Source organism: Bos grunniens, chromosome 14 (genome assembly GCF_055505025.1).
Source record: "Bos grunniens cultivar Pamir isolate PY7600 chromosome 14, Bosgru_T2T1.0, whole genome shotgun sequence".
In the NCBI taxonomy this organism is placed as follows: domain Eukaryota; kingdom Metazoa; phylum Chordata; class Mammalia; order Artiodactyla; family Bovidae; genus Bos; species Bos grunniens.
Window position 1 is genome coordinate 70,015,816 of NC_141178.1, and position 24,535 is coordinate 70,040,350.

At 43.4% G+C, this 24,535-nt stretch overlaps 1 protein-coding gene across 25 annotated transcripts in view; it reads left to right on the forward strand.

Moving 5' to 3' along the window:
- Positions 1–24,535, forward strand: part of LOC147359647 (uncharacterized) — a 442,120-nt gene that overhangs the window by 346,990 nt on the left and 70,595 nt on the right. For 7 of the 25 annotated variants that reach the window (XR_015141085.1, XR_015141082.1, XR_015141083.1 and 4 more), the window contains exon 3: positions 2,548–2,653. The exons of the other annotated variants lie outside the window; for them this stretch is intronic. Coding sequence is in view for 1 of the 7 variants with exons in the window: in XM_086337348.1 (XP_086193474.1) it covers positions 2,548–2,653 (106 nt within the window). In the remaining 6 variants the exon portion in view is untranslated. The remainder of the gene's footprint in view (positions 1–2,547; positions 2,654–24,535) is intronic. 25 annotated transcript variants of the gene reach the window in all.

Genomic DNA, 24,535 nt, shown 5'->3' on the forward strand with positions numbered 1-24,535 from the left:
CCCTCTCCATAGTGACAGACGTGTCTCATTTATCTTGCCATTTCCCAGGCCCTCAAAGAACGGCTACTCACAATGCTTGTTGCCTCCCATCTTGCAGCATTATAACCAACAAGGGCGTCCTTTTCCTTCCAGAAACGGTCCCTTAAGCCTATCGTTGGTTTCAGAACAATGGGCCGGAGGGATGCTGGCCAGGGCTTGATCTAGGTTGGCCATTTCATATTGCAGTGGCTCCAGGAATTGGGGGCTTTAGGAAATAGACAATTCCAAGAGACAGGGGAAGACCCTGTATCCCACCTGGATATAGAGTCCCATGCAGTGCACATTCACCATCATCCCCCAGAGAGATTTGGAAAGATCTGCTGTCATCCTGGGGCTTCCCTGGTGGCTCAGCGGTAAAGACTCCTCCTGTCAATACAGGAGCTGCAGAACATGCAGGTTCGATCCCTGGGTCGGGAAAACCCTCTGGAGAAGGAAATGGCAACCCACTCCAGTATTCTTACCTGGGAAATCCCATGGGCAAAGGAGCCTGGCAGGCTATTGTCCATGGGGTTGCAAAGAGTCGGACACTGCTGAGCATGCATGCAGGCATGCCACGATCTTCCTAGTGTGGATAGCTCTGTTTCCGCAGGTACCAGACCCTCCCCTCCTGGAACACAACCACTCTTGCAGTGACAGTGCTCTGAGCCCTGCTCAGAAACGAGGAGGAAAGGAAAATCTCGTTTGTGGAGCACATGCTGTGTGTTTACGAACATCAGCTCGTTATTCATAACATTCGACAGATGAGGTGACCAAAGTGCCGAGGTAGAGGCACTTGATTAGGATCACATACCCAGGGAACTGTGGGAACTCCAGTCACTAGAACTCAGTCTCATCTTTTTCCACCTCCTTACCTTTGGAGAGATCTCTTATAAAATTCCACTCCAGTCACTTGATTAAATCTCCCTGGAAACCTACCCTAGATTTGTATGCCCCTAAGCAAAATGACAAATGACTAAAGGGGAATAGAAATCATCTTTTAATCATCTTTAAGGCCATAGATGCACATAAATGACTTTCTGGGGGGAGTAACAGTGCTTTCAGAGGGCAATCTAAATTCTGGCTGAATACCATCAATAACAATAACAATAGAATAGAGAAAGCAGGGACCATGTGGAAAAGGCTGGTAAGGGCTTTAACACAGTCAAAAGTTTATATTCAGTGAGGGAAATTAATATTTCACATTCACTTTCTTTAGTAGCTTAGACATCTGAAGGTCATGGGGAGAGTTTTTCAGGTTACCAGCCTGGCAGTCTTTATCTGGAGATGAGACACTGGGGACTCCGAAGGTGAGATAGAAGATATCCTCCAGGTAGCCAGATGAGATGACTAGCAAGGGATGGTACATAATAATTAGCAAGCTCATTACCACCTGCCATTTCAGAACTGCCTGTCAACCCAGATTCATCTGATGTTCAGTTGCTTTTTGTGAAATGAAGGAGAAGGGTTTTGATATTTTTCTGAAGGTCCACCTAACATTGTGAGATCAGTGTGTGTGTGTGTGTGTGTGTGTGTGTGTGTGCGCGTGCACGTGCGCACGCATGTGTGTGTGAATTCCTGATCAATTGAGAGCTGCTCCGGTGGGGGCTGTCTTATTTTTAATTATACTTTGAGTGGAGATTAACCAGTTAAACAGGATTTCCCGGGGCTCTTCTGGAATGTGGAACATTGAAGAAGACAGTGAAGCAGGTCAGGAAGCTCAGCATGAGCCTTTTAAATATTTTGTAAGGAAATAGGAAATAGTCTTTAATAGCAACACCTCTACAAGTATTGAATGGGTGAGATACACACGTGTTCATATGACTTTGCTCATGGTTGGATTGTCAGCTGCATAGTCAGAGTTGGATGAGATACAGCCTTTCATGGAGTATTTGTTGAGAGCCAGGGAAACTTGGGAAGATGACTAGAAGATGAACATTAAAGATGAGCAGGGGTGCAGGGGGAGAGTGGCAGCTCATAGGTCTGCTTGTCTGTTTATCCAGAGGCAGAAGGTTAAAAGTTGGTTGGCTTTTGGACCCTCTGTGTTGGGAAGTTTGGAAGACTAAATGCACTGGCTTCAGCCCCTGAGGTAGTAGAGGCTGGCATTTATTCTATTAATAGCTATGCTTTGGTCTTTGCATAGATGAAAAATCACAATGCCCTGCATGTCACATGTTTCCATCTTGTTTCCTTCCACCCAGATAAGTACTCTGGGTTACAAGTTCAATAGTAGGGGGTTCATTTATTCTCTTGATCATTCATTTACTTACATGTTCATTCTATCTTTCAGCACATATTTTACTCAATAAACTATTTTGGACAACTTATTCTGTGCCAGGCATAGCATTAGCTCCTGAGGACACGGAAATGAAAATACACAGTCTTGTCCCGCAGGGAACACAGAGGCTCTGCAGATAGTATATGAATTTCAATCTATCTGGGGAAAATCTCCATAAACAACTGTTCTTCTGGTGTCTTCTGTAATAAAGGCATATCAAGTATGCTTCAAATGCATAATTTCTATGATCACAGGCCTTCACTGATGCTGTTTCCTGCCTGAAACATCTTAATCATCCTACTTGTATGCCAGGATCCTCATCTGCCCCCATTCCCTCCACAGAGCCTTCTGACCACTTGGGTAAGACTGTTTCCATCTGCATTCACTGAAACTATCTCTGATCTGTTTTGGATGTGAACTGCCTTGCGTGTGACTTAATTGCTTTAGAGGATTGTATTCTGGACAGCAGAAATGTTATATTTCTATGCCTTATAGAGCAAAGAGCTTGTAACACATTCTGATGCTTTTAAATGGTTAAAATTCTTTGACCCGCCTCATTTCAAGAGGTGATGCCTAATACCCTTACCCTTGCATATGGGCTGTACTTTGCCACTTGCTTCTATTAAACAGAATAAAGCTGAAGTGATGGTGTGCAATATCAGAGACCAGGTACCAGAAGACACTGTGGCTTATTGCTTGCTGTCTTTTGAGTCTCTCCCTCAGGGAGAAAGCAGTGACTATGTCATGAGGACACTCAAGCAGGCTACAGAGAGGCCAAAACAGAAACTGTGGGCTCCTACCAAACATCAGACTAATTTTCCACTGATGTGAGGGGGCCACATTGGAAGCAATTCTTCCAGTTCCACTCGAGCTTTCAGATGATGGTGCCTGAACTGATAATTTTTGACTACAGTCTCATAAACAATTCTAAGGCAGACCACTCAGTTAAGTCATTCCTGGATTTCTGACACTCAGAAAGTGTTGAGATAGTAAGTGTTTGTTATTTTAAACTATTCTCTGCAACTCTGCATTCAGTTGGGTATATCTTTCCCTTTCTCTTTTGCCTTACATTTCTCTGCTTTTCTCAGCTATTTGTAAGACCTTCTCAGACAACCACTTTACCTTCTTGCATTTCTTTTTCTTTGGGATGGGTTTAGTCAACAATTTTAAGCTATAAAATACGGACGTAATCTGGTATACAGCAATAGATTACCAATATCCAATACTCATGTATTGTTGTTGTTGTTCAGTCACTAAGTTGTGTCCAACTCTTTGTGACCCCTGGACTGTCACCAGCCCTCACTGTCCCTCATCATGCCCCAGAGTTCACCCAAGTTCATGTCCATTGAATCGGTGATGCCATTCAACCATCTCATCCTCTGCTGCCCTCTTCTCCTTTTCCCTTCAGTCTTTCCCAGCATCAGGGTCTTTTCCAATGAGTTGGCTCTTCACATCAAGTGGGAAAAAATTAGAGCACCAGCTTCAGCATCAGTCTTTCCAATGAATATTCAGGGTTGATTTCCTTTAGAATTTGCTGGTTTGATCTCTTTGCAGTCTGAGGGACTTTCAAGAGTCTTCTCCAGCACCACAATTCAAAGGCATCAAGTCTTCGATGCTCAGCCTTCTTTATGGTCCAAGTCTCACATCCATACATGACTACTGGAAAAAACTACAGCTTCGATTGATTATAAGGACCTTTGTCAGCAAAGTAATGTATACTTGCTCATTAGACTACCAATGACATCCATGTTGCTGAATCCTATGGATACTTTTGAGTGTTCATTTTACTTGTATCAACGTGGCACTCAACACAGAAGTTGAATATGTCTTCCTTCTCTTTGAAGAAATTTTATGAAATATTCCTGGTATATGATTCAAGGCTTTCATTAATCCCATTCTTCTTACCTCCCCAGAGGTAATCATATCTTTCTACAGCTTACTTTCTGTGAGTGCAGCATTATTAAGTTTATTCAAATTTATTAAGGTCTTTGTTGACATATGTAGTACTAGAACATTCACTCTAACTGGTGTCCACTATTCATTCTATGACTATGCCATAATTATTTATTTGTTCTCCTATGAAGGCATTTAGATGATTTTCAGTTTTTCACTCTTATTAATACCACTGTGTTGTCATTCTTGTAGATGAATCCTTAATTCCACATGCAAGATTTCCCCAGGGAACACATTCATCTTTAACTTTCTAGTTATTATCAAAATAGCCACTATGGCTGTGCTAATTTATGCTTCCATCTGATGTACACGTTAAGTCCTATTTTTTCTCATCCTTACAAGACTTTTATATTACAAGGCTTCTTTTTTCCCCCCTCTTCCTTCCCTTCCTCTTACTTCCTTTGAATCTAAGTTATAGCTCTTATTTAATCATTCATTTTGTGTTTCTTAGCTAGTTACATTTCTTTATCTATGACATTTATTTATATATATTGCCCATTTTTTGCCTTTGGTCACGTACATTTTTTGGATTGATTGATGAGAGTTATTTACATATTTTATATACTAATGTTTTCTTAAATAAATGTATAGCTTGTCTGAGACTTGGTTTATTAAAACTGTGATACATTCTATATGTGGAAATTAAGGATTTTATGATGTACTGCTAAGTCACTTCAGTCGTGTCGGACTCTGTGCGACCCCATAGACGGCAGACCACCAGGCTCCCCTGTCCCTGGGATTCTCCAGGCAAGAACACTGGAGTGGGTTGCCATTTCATTCTCCAATGCATGAAAGTGAAAGTGAAGTCGCTCAGTCGTGTCCGACTCTTCGCGACCCCATGGACTGCAGCCTAGCAGGCTCCTCCATCCATGGGATTTTCCAGACAAGAGTACTGAAGTAGGCAACTGTAAAATCTTTTGTAGTTTGTGCATTTTGTGTCCTGTTCATTCCATGGCATGAAAAGAAATGATGGTGTGCAGTATCAGAGGCTAAGTCATACTTATAAACTTTTGTATACATACATTTACAATTGTTACACATTTTTGTATACGTAAATTTTATTTCTTCATATTTAGGTGTTAACATATAACGTTGACATAACTGACAGATAACATTGTGGCAGTTAGGTATTCAGTTTGTTGATTAATTAATTTTGGCCACACTGTGTCTTCGTTGCTTCGTGCAGGCTTTCTCCAGTTGTGGTGAGTGGGGGCTATTCCTCGTTGCGGTGCACAGGCTTCTCATCGTGGTGGCTTAGCTTGTTGCAAAGCACAAGCGTTAGGTGTGAAGGCTTCAGTAGTTGCAGCACATGGGCTCAGCAGTCACGGCTTGCGGGCTCTTGAACAGGGGCTCAGTACCTGGGGTACAGGGGCTTAGTCGCTCTGCCACATGTGGAGTCTTCCCAAACCAGGGACTGAACCTGTGTCCCCTGTGCTGGCAGGCCGATTCTTATCCTCCGCGCCACCAGGGAAGTCATTGCTTTTCGCTTCCTCAGGTCTTAGTGCAAGGTTCACTTTTTCTAGGAAATCTCTCATGACATGCTTATGTTTGAAGTGCCCATGAAACCTGTGCTTCTCCTATGATAGCACTTATTCTGTTTTAAGCTGGTACTTTAAAGATTATCTGCCAACACACTGGACTTGAAAATTCTGTGTGGAAAGTTGCCACACAAATCTGACTCACACTTGTTTTCCAAGAACTTAGCCCAACATTCAGTGCTCAGTCACTAGGCTGGCAACGAGCATACTTTCAATCAGTGGATGCACATCCTTTCCCTTATAAGCACAAAGTGTCTTTGCTTCCATTAGACCAGTAACTATTCAAAACTTTGGATGGAGGTCGAGGTGGACTTCGCTTGGTATAGTAAATGTGTTTCTCAAGGAGTAAATTGAATTACGTTTAAATGTTCTAAAAGACATTGCTATTTAAAGGGTCCATTTAGTAGATCTTTTCATGAAGTGAAGAATGTGATTATAAAAGTAAGCATTGCTTATCCTTTTGCGTCTCCAGGCTTTTAGAGTCTGCAGAGCCTTGGGGTGGGGTGACTGTGCCTGCTTGTGGTTGTGGGGGTGTGGGGGTAGCAGTTATTGCTAGACCTGAGATAAGTTTAAACACGGCTTTGATCGTTAACCTAAGTGGTGTATTTTAATGAAACCAGGCAGAATTTTCATCTCCTGTAACAAAGAACCTGCAGGCCAGTGCAGGAGGCATAAGAGAAGGCATGGGTTCAATCCCTGGATCAGGAATATCCCCTGGAGGAGGGCATGCAATCCACTCCAGTATTCTTGCCTGGAGAATCCCATGGACAGAGGAGCTTGACGGGTTACATTCCATAGGGTTGCAAAGAGTCAGACATGGAATGGCACCCCACTCCAGTACTCTTGCCTGGAAAATCCCATGGATGGAGGAGCCTGGTGGGCTACAGTCCATGGGGTCGCTAAGAGTTGGGCACGGCTGAGCGACTTCACTTTCACTTTTCACTTTCATGCATTGGAGAAGGAAATGGCAACCCACTCCATTGTTCTTGCCTGGAGAATCCCAGGGACAGGGGAGCCTGGTGGGCTGCCGTCTATGGGGTCTCACAGAGTCGGACATGACTGAAGCGACTTAGCAGCAGCAGCAGAGACCTAATATAAATATTTTAATCTTTTAATTTACTGAGGAGAAAACTGAGACCACTTATTCTTTTCTTGGAAGAAATCTAGTATTTATGGGTAGTCTCTAGAATGACCACATCCCAGAATATCAGGACTGAGATCAACCTGTTCAACCCCCTCATGATATAAATGGGGAAACTGAAGCCCAGGTGGTAAGGAACCTTGTCAAGTCCAAATGATTATTTATTGATTAGCTGGACTGCAACATAGATCTTAGATCTCTTATCCCAATGCTTTCTCTAAGAGTTGATTTTCTGTTCAGAAGTTACAGTCCCAGGATTCAGACCCAAGTACACATATTGGTTGGGAATCCACAATTGGAAATCAGAAAGACCTGAATTTCAGTCCAAACTCCCCTACTAAACATCTCAGTGATTTTAGGTAATTTACACTCTTCTGTTAGTGAGAGCCTCAATTTATTTGTTTGCAAAATAGAGACAGTTATAATGTTACCCACAAGGGCTTCCCTTGTGGCTCAGATGGTAAAGAATCTGCCTGCAGTGCAGGAGACCTGGGTTTGATTCCTGGGTTGGGAAGATCCCCTGCAGAAGGGAATGGTAACCTGCTCCAGTATTTGTGCCTGGAGAATTCCATGGAAAGAGAAGCCTGGTGGACAACAAGTCCATGGGGTTTCAAAGAGTCAGACATGACTGAGTGACTAACATACACACACATACAGTGTTACCCTTTAGAGTAGTTATGCTGCCTCTTGTGAGGCAATGCATATGGGAAGCTTGTATGAGGGCCCAGTGTATAGAGGGAGCTCAGAAGCAAAGATAATGGTAACAGTGACAATGATGATGATTTTAATGATGGTGGATCTCTTGTTACTTCTTCTCACCCTTAGATGAAAGGACACAAGTCCATTTTCTGTAATCTAAGATTACAAAATAACTAAATAACTAAAAAATGAACCCTGAATTAAAACAATGAGCTAGAAAGAGATGGTTCTTACTCCGGAATAGAAAGATATTGACTGCATTTAAACTTGTTAAAAGTCAATGTGCTTGCTAACAGCCTCCAATCTAACAGACCTGCTGTCTAGCTCATGCATCAGAAAAAGTATTGAAGAAAGACTTATGTGTTTGTTTGTTTTTTTTCTCTTTCCCAGTTCTGTTTTCTCCTCTGCCTTACAAATGAACAAATATCCAGCCCTCAAATTAGTAAGTGGTTCAGACAGTAAAGAATCTACCTGCAATGCAGGAGACCTGGGTTTGATCCCTGGGTCAGGAAGTTCCCCTGGAGAAGGAAATGGCAACCCACTCCAGTATTCTTGCCTGGAGAATTCCATGGACAGAGAAGCTTGGCAGGGCTTCTGGGAGGGATCCATGGGATCACAGAGTCGGACACAACTGAGTGACTGACACTAGTACTACAAATTAATAAAGCAAAGCCTTACTTTAAATCCAACTCCCAGCAAAGGTCAGAGAAACATTCTCTAGGTTCCAGAGTTAAGGATGCTCATATTCTGACTGTTTTCTCTTCCTCTGTCTGCCAGCTTTGAATGCTAGGAAATGTGAGAGAAGAGAGTGAGTTTTGCAGCTTTCAGGCAAGCTGATGCCTAAAGCTTTCTGGTTCCCAAGAGAACATATTCTAAAGATCACTGTATTTTTCTTACACAATATCCCTATTTCTGCCTCTTTACATTTAAAAAGAAGATTTACCCTCTTGGCTGTTTCCCTATAGACTATCAGCTCACAACACAGAAGGGGAGGACACTGTCTTGTATCATGAGATGACATTTGAGCATGACCACGGTCATTTGGAAGAGTGTCACAAAGTATTGGAGTGACCAGTGATGGCATTTAGGCTATGGTAATGAATTTCTACCTCGAATCTGGAAAAGGTTCTGAAGCATTAAATGACTTATGTTCTCTCTACCATTCAGTGTGACCTCCGAGGAGGCAGACATCATTCAGGGTAAATACCCAGCAGTCACATTGTCATTGATCACCTGGCTGAACTGAGTGGTACTCACTCCTCCAGCTTTGGCATCACCCTTGCTTGGATCTTGGCATCTTCTTTTATTCTTTCATGTTGTCCTTGACTGTCTATAGTGACGCTGCTACTTGGATGGAGGACTGGTCCCATTGCTGTCTTTTAGACGCTGATACTGATGTTGCTCGGTGGTTGTTTGATTCCTTAGTCCTTCAACATGGTGAATGAAACTCTCAGTGCCCAAGCTGTCCCATACTTCTCACCATTCACCAAGCGTGTTGTTTTAACTCATCCATCAGGTTACCATCCCTTCTGCTGTAAGGATGCCAGGACAGTCCTCTTTCAGGACCTCCACTAAACAAACAAAGCATACATCTCAGTCTAAGGGAAACAAACCATGGGGTGAGCAGCAACAAATTGGATTTCTTTTTGAAGTTTGCAGACCGAAACAGACTGTTTGTTTTCCCTAGAGAGTTTTGAGAAGAGAAAGGCTGTATGGCATAACAGGTCGAGGGTTGAGTGTAGAGGGCCATTTTAAACCATGTGCAACTGGTGAGTAAATGGAACAATATTTGGAACAAAACCAGAACAGAGAAGACACATGTAAAAAGGCAGAGATGACATAAAAGAGGAGTGGAGACTGTCCCTTGTGTACTAGAGAGTGAACATGGCCACACTCCCATGTGTGTGGAGCCCCCTGGAGGCCTGGGAGTCAGACGCTACACTTTCAGACTCTTTTTCCTCCCCTACTCTCCCCTCCCCCGATCTCCCCTCTCTTTCACGTCTTTCTTTTCCTTCTCTTCCTCTCTTTCCCTTCCTTCTTTTTCTTTTGGTTTGGATAGATTATAATTACAGTTGTCTTTCCAAGCGCACGTGACGTATGCTTCCCCGTGCTTTCTCTTTGCATGTGCCAGCTCTCTGACATTTCTGCCTGTCCGCCTTTATTACCTGAGAAACCCACATGCACCCAGTCATTTTAGCCATTTAGTCAAAAAGAGTCCCCAATCATTTTCTTGCGTACTCTCCGGAGAAGGAATCTGACCGATGGGCTGTGAATTGGTTCCCACTCATCAGATTTCACCCCTAGCAGTGTGTCCTCTCCTCTCTTCAGTAAGCTCTTCTTATCGCATCCCTCTCAGGATCATCATGCCTAACACTGGGATTAGCAGAGCTCAGGTGCTTGCCACATGCAGTGAATGACTGCAAGGACCTGAGGGGTAACCTCAAAGTTACCATTTTCTTGCAATTTAAAATTTCATTTAGGGAAAAGTCTTTGTCTATATTGATTAGAAATCAATACAAACAGTGAAGAGAAGCATATGATAGATGATATTCGTACAAAGAAAACATTGCCATCCTTACAATGATAAAACTTAAATACTGGAAAGAGAATCAATTTTCACGGTTACGTGTATTTACCACATTGGTGAAACCATTTACAGCAGAAGCAGCGACCTCCTGGATCGTTTTTCTTGGATCCCGCCACAGCTCTGTGGTTATAGTGGTGGCCTGTGCTGACAGCACCTAAGTTGGCTAACGGGGCTGGGGAGTGTACGGTCAGCTGGGCTGTGTGTCCTCAGCGGCTTCAGTCGTATCTGACTCCTGGCAACCCCATGGACTGTAGCCCACCAGACTCCTCGGTCCATGGAATTCTCCAGGCCAGAATACTGGAGTGGGTGGCCATGCCCTCCTTCAGGGGATCTTCCCAACCCAGGGATTGAACCCACATCTCCTGCGTTTCCTGCATTGCAGGTGGATTCTTTACTGCTGAGCCACCAGGGAAGCTAGGTCAATCTAAATTTTCCTCTGAGAGTATTTTGACTTCCCAAGAGAGGGAAAGCAGTCATTCTTTTTGGGTCAGGTTATAAGAGGTGGGTTCTGAGAGTACCCAGCCACCGTATTTCATCTATATTTTACCTCTGCCCAAAAGATAAAGCCAGTATGAGAGACTAAGCATGATTCTATTCCAGGAGAGAGAAGCAGAAATGAGAAATGGATGGTGGCTTGGCTTCTAGTTATTTCTGAGACCTGCTGAAGCTCAGCCCTTCATGCATTTAAATGAAGTTTGCAATCAGTTGCCCTTTGTGTTAAATGTAAACCTACCCAAAGTTGGGTTTCGTCACTGGTCACCAAGTATTCTGATTATATAGATGCTAACTATACCACTGGCTCCTTAGGACTGGCTATGCCTGATCTCTTTCCCCAGCATCTTGATTCGTTTTTCACCAACTCAAGAATACACTTTAGAATACAAGATAACCACTAATATTGGTAATACATTGCTTTTTGAAAAGCTCACTATTGATCATGATAAGCCGTTATGCTGTGACTATAATGATTTAGACCCTGCCACTAACTACATGTGATGGCCTGGGCCAAGTCACTTCTCTTACCTGGGCCTCTGTTTCATCTGTAAGATGAAGTATGAGAATTAGATGCCATAAATCTTCAAGTACAAGTTTTCATGGTATTAAATGAAAGTATTTAGAGACTAACAAAGGTTCAGAATCTAAACCAAGGATTGCCAATGGTCAGGCACGGTGTTCTCCAGGCTGGAGCTATGGAGAAAACACAAAAAGGAATCTGAAATATTTGCTTTTTCAAGCATGCCTTCCTCTCATCCCTCACCCATTTTGATATACCCAGTGCTGGATCTTGGGAGAGAAGTTTGAAATAAACACAAAAATTACAGGCTAAAAGCACATTTATGGAGCAGGGGCCGAAGTGGAGGAAAAGGCTCTGGAAGCGATGAAACCAGATGAAACAGCCTTTCTCAGCCCAGATCCATGCTGCTCTGGCCTCTTGGTGTATCAAGTTACTTTGGATCTCTCCATCCTAGTTGATCCTTCATATCATTACCAGGGTGATACTGCTGAAACTCAAATCCTACTGCAGCATCATTTCTGCTTAAAATTCTTCTGAGATTCCTTTTGCCTTCAGGAAAAGCCCAGACTTCTTTATGGCACATCAAAGCTACAAGGCCCCCATCACCGTTCTCATAGCTCAACGTGCCTGCCCACCCCCTCCAACCCCAAAGCCTTGTGATTGCAGGACATGCTGGACAGCTCCCTGCTTATGAACAGGCTAAGCTGTTCATCACCTCTGTGCCTTTGAACAAAGCAGTTTCCTCTGCTTGAGGCTCTCTTCCTCCTTCCCACCCTTCTCTCCCTTTCCTGCCTGGCAAATTCCTCTCCATCTTTTTTTGCAGCTAAAATAGCATCTTCCCCATGGAACAATCCCTCACACTCTCCTCTCTCAGGCATTCAGTCTCCGCTTCTGTTTTCACACTTCCCCTGGCTTATTGTTTTTATTTATTTGCATCTCTGCCTCCCTGAGAGACTGGCAACAACTTGAGGGCCTCGTTCATAGTAGGTCGTCAGACACTCATTGATAAATAAATGCTTCTGAGATACAGGATCAACCTAATTGTCTTCTTACTTACCTAAAAGGAAGGAGGCTAAAATGTAACAAGCATATGGGTTCCCTAAGGAAATCTCGTGAAGAAACATCAGTAAATGTCGAGAATTTGGCTTTGGGGTCATGGACAAAGCCCAGAATATATGTTTTTGGTTTCTGGTTTTTCAGACTCCTGGGGCCAATGACTTCTAGAAACTGAGCTATTTGACTGCATTAGTCATGACGGCACATCACCTGGTGAAAATCAAAAGGCTGCAAATAACCTGTGTAGTGTTAGAAGCGTCTTTCTTACAAGTAGGATTTATGAAAATCTTAAAGGACTGTGGGAGAGGCACACTCATACAGTGCGTGATATTCAGGTAACATTTTCAGAAGATTATGGCACTTCTATCAATCACTCTGACACCGAGTGTAATGGCCTCCACCCTCTCCTTGCTACATTCTTGTCTGATACACAGATAAAATACAGGATGGAAACGAATAATAAGATGTTTCCATGGTTCTGAAAAGAGGAACGTGTCTCTTACCGAAAAATGTCCAGTTGTTTAATGGCAGCTTCCTCCTGACACCCAGGGCAAGGCTGGCCTGCCTCCCTGTGTGCTCACAGTCCTGCGTACCTTTCCTTCCTGGCGGTGTACTCAGTTTTCAGTGTACGCTGTCAGCGCAAGTATTTGCCTATCGCTCTTCTCTTTCAGTGGGTGGTACGCTCCGTATGGGCAGGGGTCACAGTCTTAATACCGAGCGCCGAGTCTGCCACTCAGTCGAGTCTTGCTGAATAAAGCGACGAGTAGAAGAACCTGTCCACATAGCATGTGCGTGCGTGTATATGTTGTGCGTCTGTGTACGTGGGGTGGGAAGTAGGGACTTGGGAGGTGGAGTACATGCAAGTGATCTGAGGAGCCGGATCTGTTAATTCTGGCCCCTTGATGCAAGTCAACAAGCTTCTTCTCCCCAACCCTGCCAGTGTACAAAAGCAAGCTGCAAATGCTCGTTAGTATTCTTGGCAAATATTCCTCAGACTGCCTTTTCTGCATGAAGACTACCCCATGCTTTACTTTCTGTAGTTTATGTTATGAGAATAATGGATTTTGTCAGCAGCTGTCCAGTAAGAATGTACAAGATCATTTGGAATGTGCTTTTAAAAAAATATGCAAGTGTCTCTTCCTTATTTCCTTAACAACATAAAACAGGTTCACAGCAAGGGATGCCCTCTGCTTTACTGATTGAGAATCACTATTCCAGGTGATGGCTAAAGGCAAGCTCCAGATTCCTTGAGGGCAGAGACCACACTGCCTCTGCTTACCATCTCATCCTCACTGTGGTATTTGGAAGAGTGCCTGACACGTGGCAGATGCATAGTAAACATTTGCTGGATGAATCACTGAATCTCCCTTTAGAGTCTGTATTTGTACCTGCTTTGAGTGGTTTGGTTTGAACTCTTGGCTCTGTACCTTAATGCCCCTCTCTGTCTCCCGAGGACGTGACTCTCATCTTGGTTTGTTTCTTATCAGCTTACACCTCAGTGCTCTTTCCTGTGGTTTGAGCCATCTGTTTGTATCATCTTGGCATCTTCCATCATTTCAGGAGAGCACCCCCTGCCTCAGCACCCTGACTTCCTGGAGCAGGTATTTGCTCCTGCCTTTTGGCTATGGTCTAAGTCTGATTATCTCCCTCTTCTCCTCGGGGTGTGAGATCTGGAAATGTTCAAGCTCCTGGAGCTGTGCAATGCACACAAGTGATGTTTGCCTACTTAACTAATGCACTTGGTGGCATTTGCAGTCAGGTCATTATTTGTTGAAAGGACACTAGATACAAAGGCTCAGGACTCACATCCTAGTCTAAAACCTTCTCCTTGGACGGTGCAGTAGTTAGAGTTCTCCAGAAAAACAGAACCAATAGTATGTGCACATGCTGTTGTTCTTCTTCAGTTGCTAAGTCATGTCCGACTCTTTGAGACTCCATGGGCTGCAGCATGCCAGGCTTCCCTGTCCTTCAGCATATCCCTGAGGTTGCTCAAATCCATGTCAGTGATGCCATCCACCATCTCATCCTCTGTTGCCTCCTCTTCCTCCTACCTTCAATCTTTCCTAGCATCAGGGTCTTTTCCAATGAGATGGCTCTTTGCATCAGTTGGCCAAAGTACTGGGGCTTCAGCTTCAGCATCAGTCCTTCCAATTAATATTTAGGGTTGATTTCCTTTAGGATTGATGGGTTTGATCTCCTTGCAGTCTAAGATACTCCCAAGAGTCTTCTTCAACATCACAGTTTGATTTCTTATAAGGAAATGGCTCATGTAATTATGAAGGATGGGAAGTCCAAAATCTGCCCAAAGTAGTCCAAAATAGGCCCCAGGCTGGAGACAAGGATGAGCTGATGCAAATCAAGTCCAGGGTTGTCTGCTGCGGCCTTCCTTCTTGCTTGGGAGAGGTCAGCCTGTTGCTTGATCAGACTTTCAGCTGATTGGATGAGGCCCACCTACATTGTGGAGGTCAGTTTGCTTTCTCAGAGTCTACAGACTGAATGTTAATTTCACCCAAAAGCACCTCAGAGAAACATCCAGAATAATGTTTGGCTATGTATCTGGGTACCATAGCTCAGTCAAATTGACACATAACATTAGCCATCACAGGAAGTCTCCAAGTAATCCTGGGTCTCAGTTCTTTTGTTGAAAAATAAGAAAGTGGAATTATATGTCTTCCAACTAAAATAATGAATTCTATGTTTAGGAACAAGGCTAACCAGACAGAGTTCAGGATTCAAGGGCAAAGGATGCTCAAACAGTTCTGCCTCTTTTGATGTCTGATATGTAACACTACCTGATGCCTGGCAGGGAATCACTAATAATTTGAGGATGGGGCCAGAAGACCTGACTTTGAAAAGAGCCCACTCACACTTTTTGCTAAATGTCAGTGGGTATCACCTTCCCATATCAAATGAGAAAAAAAAAAAAATCCTAATTTTAATTTTAGACACATTGCAATGATTACATTGCTATTATTATTCCTTGCCTTTTATTTTGCTCATTAATTTCCACATGATTTAATTGGCCTTTTGGGCTTTGAAATCAATTTGGTGTCTGTATCCTGGCATCTTCAAGAACTGTTTTTTTCTGGTGCAGTTGACTACAAATCATCCCCTTGGGTCCTGCCACCTTTTGGTCAATGCTACCCCATTCAATAGAGAGGACACATGTTTTGTTTTTGTTTTTTTTTCCCTTCACACTTTGCATTTTCATCGAAAGTCTAGCGTGTGATAAATTGCCAAAGCTATGTGGCTTCTATTAAAGTATGGGCCTTGTACCTCTCCAAGAAAAGAAAAATGACCCATGATAAATTGGGGAGTGTTTGTCCAGAATTCAGAAGAGGCTGGAAGAGAAGTTAAAGTGTAAACACCAATGTCCATTGAATATTTGCGCAGCCTTTGTAGTCAACTGATGCCACAGGGCAAGTGTGTAGATTTAGATACTACGGAGAGGACTAGGCCAGGAGGAAGAACTCCTGGCTGGGTGTGGTCTTCAGCAAACTGTAAAAACAACCTCTAAGCTGAAAAAACAAAAACAACAAACAAACAAGCAAACAAATAACTCCTTTGTTGCCAGGTGGAACACAGTGCTACTGGATTTTTCAATCAAAGCCTGAAATCTGGGGTTCTATGTAAAGTGTACTTTTTTAAAGGGCTCTCAGTTCATTCAAATTGAATGTGGGAATCCTGTGAAAACCAACACATCTTGTCTGCAAGCCTGGTCCCAGCCTGCCAGTGGCTGGTTTGTGGCCTCCCTCTGTCTTAAACTTCACAAAATTAAGAGAATGTACTAGACTGGTAAAGAGACATTCCAAAGGTGTTTGTTCCTTTTCAATATATAAACAGGATGCTAAACTCAGGACTCTGCCATCCACCTCTGTGTTGGCAGGCAGGGAAGACAAGATTCATCCTGAAGCTGGTAAAGCAGAAGCTTCAGGATTCCTCAGTCGCAGGGCCGTTTCCAAGGCCCTGGGAGAGCCTAGGCAAAGAGGTTATATGATTTTCTGTTTCTGTAGAATTTGCAAGAGTATTTAAAATATTCTAGCTGCAATGCTTTAGGACCATGGTCCATATCCGCTCTGGGTTTTCACTTTTTCACATTCCCCCCAGTGGGCAGTGGTGGTATAGCAGCTAGGGGCATATTTTGGAATTCCAGCTAGCAAGATCCCACCTCAAGCCTTCTCAGTCTTGGCACCCTTGACATTTGGGGCTGGATAATTCTTTGCTAGGGGTGTTGTCCTGAACACTGAAGGATGTCTGCAGCATTCCTGGTCTTCATCCACTGGGTGTCAGTAGCAACCCCCTTCCCTACCCACTCCTATAATTGGGACAAAGTCCCCTGGAAGGAAAAATTGAAGCCCAGCCATTGCAAGCACTGGCCTTGTGCTGTATCTACCTTGCATTAGAGCATAACCACGTGGCCCAGGGTCATACTCATGTCCAGGTTTACAGTATTGCTAACAGTGTCAATAGGGGCATGGCTTCCACGAATACCTGGACTCCTCTCAGTGTCAACTCACCCACTCTCGTGACACAAGAGTGCAAGACCAGGATGCCAGTATGGAGGCACACAGGACGGAGCAGAAAGAGAGGTTGGAAATGATGGCGTTCGAGGCCAGTTTAGAAATTTCTTCCAAGTCTTACAAATCATGTATGCAAACAACTTGATGGAGATTTTCCAATGATGACAGCAAGTCCCTAAAATATACGTGGTTTATTATGAATTTGAAGGAAAATGATCTAACCTATAAATAATAAAAATAAATTCCAGAGGTGAGACTGAATTATATTTCTTTTTCACACTGTTGAAAATAGTATAAAGTTGTCTTATGTAGAGGAGATAAAAGAGTCTATGGCTAAAAACAGAAAAAAGTCTTACACAGAAGGATCAAGTAGTTAAAAACAATATTATTTTCTGAGTTTTATGTTTGTAGTATTTGTCAGATTTTTAAATATTTTGTTGTGAATTATTGTCTCAGTTCAGTTCAGTTTCAGTTCAGTCGCTCAGTCGTGTCCGACTCTTTGTGACCCCATGAATCGCAGTATGCCAGGCCTCCCCGTCCATCACCAAATCCCGGAGTTCACTCAGACTCATGTCCATCGAGTCAATGATGCCATCCAGCCATCTCATTCTCTGTCATCCCCTTCTCTTCCTGCCCCCAATTCCTCCTAGCATCAGAGTCTTTTCCAATGAGTCAGCTCTTCGCATGAGATGTCCAAATACTGGAGTTTCAGCTTAGGATCATTCCTTCCAAAGAAATCCCAGGGCTGATCTCCTTCAGAATGGACTGGTTGGATCTCCTTGCAGTCCAAGGGACTCTCAAGAGTCTTCTCCAACACCACAGTTCAAAAGCATCAATTCTTCGGCGCTCAGCCTTCTTCACAGTCCAACTCTCACATCCATACATGACCACAAGAAAAACCATAGCTTTGATTAGATGAACCTTTGTTGGCAAAGTAATGTCTCTGCTTCTGAATATGCTATCTAGGTTGGTCATAACTTTCCTTCCAAGGAGGAAGCGTCTTTTAATTTCACAGCTGCAGTCACCATCTGCAGTGATTTTGGAGCCCCCAAAAATAAAGTCTGACACTGTTTCCACTGTTTCCCCATCTATTTCCCATGAAGTGATGGGACCAGATGCCATGATCTTTGTTTTCTGAATGTTGAGCTTTAAGTCAACTTTTTCACTCTCCTCTTTCACTTTCATCAAGAGGCTTTTGAGTTCCTCTTCACTTTCTGCCATAAGGGTGGTGTTATCTGCATATCTGGGGTTATTGATATTTCTCCCAGCAATCTTGATTCCAGCTTGTGTTTCTTCCAGTCCAGCATTTCTCATGATGTACTCTGCATATAAGTTAAATACGCAGGGTGACAATAGACAGCTTTGACGTACTCCTTTTCCTATTTGGAACCAGTCTGTTGTTCCATGTCCAGTTTTAACTGTTGCTTCCTGACCTGCATACAAATTTCTCAAGAGGCAGATCAGGTGGTCTTGTATTCCCATCTGTTGAAGAATTTTCCACAGTTTATTGTGAACCACACAGTCAAAGGCTTTGGCATAGTCAATAAAGCAGAAATAGATGTTTTTCTGGAACTCTCTTGCTTTTTCCATGATCCAGCGGATGTTGGCAATTTGATCTCTGGTTCCTCTGCCTTTTCTAAAACCAGCTTGAACATCAGGAAGTTCATGGTTCACGTATTGCTGAAGCCTGGCAGGAGAATTTTGAGCATTACTTTACTAGCATGTGAGATGAGTGCAATTGTGCAGTAGTTTGAGCATTCTTTGGCATTGCCTTTCTTTGGGATTGGAATGAAAACTGACCTTTTCCAGTCCTGTGGCCACTGCTGAGTTTTCCACATTTGCTGGCATATTGAGTGCAGCACTTTCATAGCATCATCTTTCAGGATTTGAAATAGCTCAACTAGAATTCCATCACCTCCACTAGCTTTGTTCGTAGTGATGCTTTCTAAGGCCCACTTGACTTCACATTCCAGGATGTCTGGCTCTACGTCAGTGATCACACCATCGTGATTATCTGGGTCATGAAGATCTTCTTTGTACAGTTCTTCTACTTAGGTTTGTATTCATAGTTGTGTGTGTGTGTGTGTGTGTGTGTGTGTATATGTATATATATATATATTTTTTTTTTCTTTTTTGGTAAAGGCACATCTCCAATTGAATTACATATACTTCAGACCCCTTAAAACCTGGGTTAGTATCTGGATTTTGGATATCAACGTGAGTGGAGAGGAATCTCTGGAGTGTATATGGAAGTAATTTTCTGAGAGAGTTGTTGGTGTGCCATGGATCACCCCTCCTATTCCCTGCTAGCCCCACTCTCCACAGTCACCAAGGTGAGGGAAAAGGGTGTTCTGCTTTTTGTGACAAATGAAAAGAGGATGACTCAGAAAGCTTGATGTTTAGCTCCTGCAGCTGATGTAACAACAGGACCAGTGTGTGTGACAACAGGACCTGACTCTGTTTGTTTTGTGTGTGTGTGTGTTAGTCACTCAGTCATGTCTGACTGTGTTAGCGACTGCATTGACTGTAGCCTGTCAGACTCCTCTGTCCGTGGAATTCTCCAGGCAAGAATACTGGAGTGGGTTTCCATGCCCTTCTCCAGGGGATCTTCCTGACCAAGGGACTGAACCTGTGTCTCTTGAGCCTCCTGCACTGACAGGCAGATTCTTTACTCCTAAGCTACCAGCGAAGCCCACTTGACTCTAGGCTGGAACCTAAAAGGGAGAGTCAGGTAGCTAGCTGTTCAGGAAACTGAAGCCAAGGAGGGGTGACTGCATTGATCCATCTACACTCACAGAGTTTATTAGGGGTAAAAATTTTCCATGGGCCAGAGAGAGACCAAGTGCAGCTCTCTCAAATCCTGCCCAGGAGGTCACTGTAGAGAACGATGGAGGTCCATGTGGTGACAGAGTCCATGTGGCGTGATCTATGGAAGAATCAGGGGCTGCGGGGCTACTTCTGGCCAAGGAAAATGTGGCAGTGCATCACAGGAAGTCCACCTAAGTGTTCCCAGGGGAGAAATCAGAAGATCCCTAAGGGTGCTCAGTCAGTCATGGCCAACTCATTTCGACCCCATGTACTGTAGCCCACCAGGCTCTTCTGTCCATGGAATTCTCCTGGCAAGAATGCTGGAGTGGGTTGCCATTTTCTGTCCAGGAAATCCTCCCGACCCAGGGATTGAACCTGTGTCTCCTGCATTGACAGATGGATTCATTACCCCTAGCGCCACCTGGGAAGCCCTCTAAAGAGGAGAGACTCCCCCAGAGGAATACCAACTAAGACACAGTGACAACCATTGAACACCAGCCAGTCCCAGATGTGTGAGGCAAGGGTAAAATGGTGCCAGTTAAGTAAAAATTGTCCTGTTCCCCTCCCTCCCCTCCCTCTCCCCAGTTGCTCTGTACTCAAGGTCAGCTAATAGTTGGGAAGGAGTTAAGAAGAAAGAAAGAGGAGGACACATTTCTTTCTACACTCAGGGCAGCTAGCATTTAGAGTGACCATAGAAGCTGCTTATAAGGCTGGTCTTTGGCTGGTGTCTGGGAACTTGGATTTCAGGAGGGTTCCCGTGCCTCCATCTCCCTGGAGTAGCTCGCTGGGCCTAGTCTGTGCAAACAGTACACTTTATGCTGAACTCCTGCTTTCCTCCTGGGACCCCTGAATTTTGCTACATGTTAGGCAAGGGTACCCATGAGGCAAAATCCTGAATAGTGTGTCTCTAATGAACTTCCTCAGTTGGCAACCTTTCACATATGTCATCACAGCTCATTGTTGGGAGGATTAATTTCATGCTGTGTGCCTCCACCAGGAGAGGACTGTGGAAGCTTGTGTCTCATTTACCCCAGATTTTTGCTCGTGTGCCTTTCCCTTTGCTGATTTTGCTTTGCATCCTTTTGGGTACAGCGCAACTATATGCAAATCCTGTGACAGGTTCTAGGAAGTCACTGAACCAGAGAGGGTCTCGGGGGCCTCCCAATACCAGGTCCTGGGCATGGAAATAGAGGGGAGTTTTGCTTGTGAATGAAGCTCAAAGCTCCGCTTATTAGACAAACTAGAAGCTGAGCGACTGAACTGACACTGTGTTTTTGGCTTGAAGTAAACAGGAGTGTCATGAGATCAATCAAGTTTTCATGCAGAGATAGAACAACCAGCCCTATAAGCTAACAAAGTGGTAGAAAACAAGAATAAAATTCCATTCTGCTTGCATCCTGTAAGGTAGGTTTGTTCCATATGTCGATGCTGTGCCTATTACCCCACTGAGTAACCAATGGAGACAGGAAGGACTTTACAAACAAGGAAACCAGTATAGCTAAGGGTTGAAAAGACATTCATAAGCTCGCATGGCAGTGGAAGTATGACCCAGATATTGCAGTTTGGCCCTCTGCCTCTAAGATTTGGTTTTTTCCCCACTTGGCCACATTGACTTTGCTGTTTAATATAGAGGGATGGGATCAACCAAAAATCTATAGTTCTCTCCTCTAAAAATAAAACTGACATTACTGCTCTGTGGACGCTCTCTGTTCACATCCATTAAACATGTGTCCTTTGACATGTATTTATATCCTATCTGGGAGCTTAGTTTGAACAGGCTCATCTGTCCTGTTTGAACTGATGACCTTGGAGCAAACCAGCTCCTAAGAGAATATGGCCTGCACCTTTGATCTTGTAGACTGGTAGATCCCGGTAGTAGCCTGTGTGTGTTTGTGTTTACATGCCTACAGAGTGGGGTGTAATTCTGTCCCACCTGAATGATATACTGAATATGTCATGTCTGCTGTAATAGTCATCAATAGACAAAAAATCTAGTCTTTCCTTTAATGCGATCAGTTAGGGCCTCAGCTTGATGACTTCAACAAGAGCAAAGTCCAAACCAACTTTCTCAAACTTTAACCTGTCCAACAACTGACCAACCATTTTACTAGATATTACGCTAGATATGTGAGATGCAGTAATGAACACAACAGAGCTGCTGGCCCGAGGAAGTTCAGGCTCTAGTGGGGAAGACAGGCAAGAGAATCAAATAAAATTTCAGTGGGATATACTGTAGCAGAGTCAGGTGGACAGATGGGTCATTTATTTGTTTAGTCTTAAATTTTTATTGGAGTACAGTTGATTTACAATGTATTAGTTTCTGCTCTACAGCAAAGTGAATCGGGTATACATATACATGTGTATACGTGCTTAGTCTCTCAGTTGTGTCCAACTCTTTGCGAGCCCATGGACAGTAGCCCGTCAACCTCCTCTGTTCATGGGGATTCTCCAGGCAACAATACTGGAGTGGGTAGCCATGCCCTCCTCACATATGTATATACATGCACTCATATGTTGTCCAGTCACTCAGTCATGTCCAACTCTTTGAGACCCCCAAGCAGCTTGCCAGGCGTCCCTGTCCTTAGCTGTTTCTCAAAGTTTACCCAAACTCATGTCCATTGAGCCAATGACGCCATCCAGCTGCCTCATTCTCTGTTGTTTCCTTCGCTTCTTGCCCTCAATCTTTCCCAGCATTAGGGTCTTTTCCAATGAGTTGTCTCTTCGCATCAGGTGGCCAAAGTATGTATGCATATACATACACTTTTTAAAAAGTTTTTTCCCATATAGACCATTGCAGAGTATTGAATAGAGTTCCTTGTGCTATACAGTAGGTCCTCATTAGTTACCTATTTTATAGATAGTAGTATGTGTCAATCCCAATCTCCCTTTTTCCTTGCTGGTAACCATAAACTTGTTTTCTACATCTGTGACTCTATTTCTGTTTTATAAATAAGGTCATTTGTACATTTTGGGGGGGAAACAGTGGAAACAGTGGCTGACTTTATTTTTCTGGTCTCCAAAATCACTGCAGATGGTGATTGCAGCCATGAAATTAAAAGATGCTTACTCCTTGGAAAGAAAGTTATGACCAACCTAGACAGCATATTGAAAAGCAGAGACATTACTTTATCCACAAAGGTCCGTCTAGTTAAGGCTATGGTTTTTCCAGTGGTCATGTATGGATGTGAGAGTTGGACTATAAAGAAAGCTGAGGGCCGAAGAATTGATGCTTTTGAACTGAGGTGTTGGAGGGGACTCTTGAGAGTCCCTTGGACTGCAAGGAGATCCAACCAGTCCATCCTAATGGAGATCAGTCCTGGGTGTTCATTGTTAGGACTGATTTTGAAGTTGCAACTCCAATACTTTGGACACCTGATGCGACGAGCTGACTCATTTGAAAAGACCCTGATGCTGGTAAAGATTGAGGGCAGGAGGAGAAGGGGATGACAGAGGATGAGATGATTGGATGGCATCACCGATTCAGTGGACATAGGCTTGGGTGGACTCCGGGAGTTGGTGATGGACAGGGAGCCTGCTGTGCTGCATTTCACGGGATTGCAAAGAGTCGGACACGACTGAACTACTGAACTGAACTGTACATTTTTTTTAGATTCCATATATAAGCACTATCATGTACTCCTTGTTTTTCTCTGTCTGACTTACTTCATTCAATATGATGATCCCTAGGTCCATCCATGTTGTTGCAAATACCATTATTTTGTTCTTTTTATGGCTGAGTCATACTCCATTGTATACATGTACCACATCATCTTTATTCTTTTCTCTCTCAATAGACATTTAGGCTGCTTCCATGTCCCGGCTATTGTAAATAGTGTTGCAATGAACACTAAGGTTCATGTATCTTTTCAAGTTATGGTTTTCCCCAGGTATATGCCCAGTAGTGGAATTGCAGGATCATATGGTATGTCTATTTTTAGTTTAAGGAACCTCCATCCTGTTCTCCATAATGGTTGTACCAATTTACATTCTCAGCAACAGTGTAAGAGGTTCCCTTTTCTCCACATTGCCTCTCCAGCATTTACCATTTGTAGACTCGTTGATGATGGCCATTCTGACCGGTGTGAGGTGATATCTCATTGTTGTTTTGATTTGCATTTCTCTAATAATTAGTGATGCTGAGCATCTTTTCATGTGCTTTTTGTCCATCTATATGACTTCTTTGGAGAAATGTCTATTTAAATCTTCCACTTATTTTTTTGATTGGGTTGTTGGTTTTTTGATATTGAGCTACATGAGCAGTTTGTAAATTTTAGAGATTAATCTTTTGTTGATTGCTTTGTTTGCAAATGTTTTCTCCCATTCTGTGGGTTGTCTTTTCATTTTTGATAGACTGCTTGCTTTGGGACATATCCTATCTCTATTTTCTAGCTTTGTCACCTTGGGCAATTTGCTTAACCTTTTTATACCTCAGGTTTATCATCTATAAATATTCAACCAACACTGACTCTGAGACTGTTCAACTGTATGTGAACCAGTGATATGTGAGACTCTGGGTTATAATTGTGATGGGATCAAGTCTTTGCTTTTGGGAAGTTCCCCTTCTGTTGGTGAGATGCACAAGCAAATAGGTAGCCATTATAATCAATAATAAGACTCCCGTGGGGGAAATTCAGAGCGGTGTGGAAGCATATCCCTATTCGGTTGTAAAGGCTGCCCTTTGTTCACGAAGAGTTCTGTCAAGTTATAGGCAGAGAGAGAGACCGGGCACCCTCAGTTATATTCAAAGGAGAATCAGTGGGATGGTGAAGGGTTGCCGAACTGGATGACATGAACAGCAAGGACATGAAGGAAGGAAACTTGTTGAACCTGAGAAAGATAAGATTCTGGACACATAAGGGCAGATTTTCATTATCCGAAGGGCCTTCATCTGAAAGTTTCCTGGTTTGGGCCCTATTCCCCATGCT